Source organism: Perkinsus marinus (genome assembly GCF_000006405.1).
Source record: "Perkinsus marinus ATCC 50983 genomic scaffold scf_1104296958904, whole genome shotgun sequence".
NCBI classification, from domain to species: Eukaryota; Perkinsozoa; order Perkinsida; family Perkinsidae; genus Perkinsus; species Perkinsus marinus.
The window spans coordinates 1-1,135 of NW_003206612.1; the positions used below are offsets into that span (position 1 = coordinate 1).

A 1,135-nucleotide genomic window follows, 5' to 3' on the forward strand; every position below is an offset into this window, starting at 1 on the left:
AGTCATCCACTCCTTGGGGAGCAATGGCCTGACTTCCCCGCAGCTGGTCGGCTCGTTGTCCTCGACTTCCATGACAAGGGTAACTAATGGTCTCTCTATCGCCGCGGCCGCCACACTTGAGTCCTTGGCTGAGGAAGTAGGCGCCATAATCCGCAAGAGGCGTAAACTTCATGCCGAATCCGACGCTATCACCCAAAGGTCGACGGTGCAAGTTGAGGCTATAATCAACCATTCGATCAAGAACTACCACTCTCCCCTTCCACCAAGCCTCTTCTACGGAATCTCTTCCTCGGTCATCACCGCCGTCAGCAATACGAAGAATGGCTGCTATGTACCGTTCAAGGATATCATGGAGAAGCCGGAGTTGCCTAGTGAGGGTCTGCCCGACTTCAAGCAGGAAAGACAGTCTTATGGTGGTCTCTCTACGAGCCCGGTGATGAAAGGTAAGTACCCGAATTCTAGTGCGGAATGGTCCTCATGCTTGCTACGGTTCGCTCTACTCGTTGCTGGCACAGTAGACCCGAAGGTTCTCTCTCCGGTCGACATCCTAGCCTACGGCGCATGTATCCTAACCCTGGCGAGGTCTATGCCTTTGGTGACCACTCTCGTCTACGACGACCGCTATCGTCGCGGGGTGGCAGCTGTCATGGCTGCCAATGCCCAACTCTCATTGCGCCAGTGCTTTCTGACCGACACCAATCCGGCACTACTCGCCGAAGTCGTCAGTTCTTCACTGCGTTCCGCCAACCACATGAGAGCTCCTGCCGCGAATGGCAGTAGAGGTCGCGACTCGCAGCGGCCCGAGCCCTGTAGAAACTTCGCAAGAGGTACATGTACGTGGGGTGATAGGTGCAGGTACGCACACGATCTATCGGTTAAGCCCAACTCGAGCTCAACGGAGCATCCCCAGGCCGACTCGGCACGTAGCCGAAAGCGCCCCACCAAGCAGGCAGACAAGCCAAACTCCTATTCTGGGGGTAAGCCTGACCAATAATCACCGACTAATTATCGGAGGCAATGTTGCCATATCTCTCGTGTATCGTCTTTACTACGTAATAGAGTCTATGATGCATCGCGAGTCTGAGCATCATATGAGTCGCTCTGAGTAGACGATCGTTCTAGTGGCTATGAAAGC

The 1,135-nt window shown here is 54.5% G+C and overlaps 1 protein-coding gene across 1 annotated transcript; it reads left to right on the plus strand.

The window, feature by feature from the left end:
* Positions 1 to 70: 70 nt before the first annotated feature.
* Pmar_PMAR007821 (hypothetical protein) lies at positions 71 to 994 on the plus strand (the record flags this gene model as incomplete). The annotated part of the gene is made up of 1 exon (XM_002773463.1): positions 71 to 994. One exon carries the CDS (start codon positions 71 to 73, stop codon positions 992 to 994), a length of 924 nt encoding a protein of 307 aa, XP_002773509.1.
* Positions 995 to 1,135: the final 141 nt, after the last annotated feature.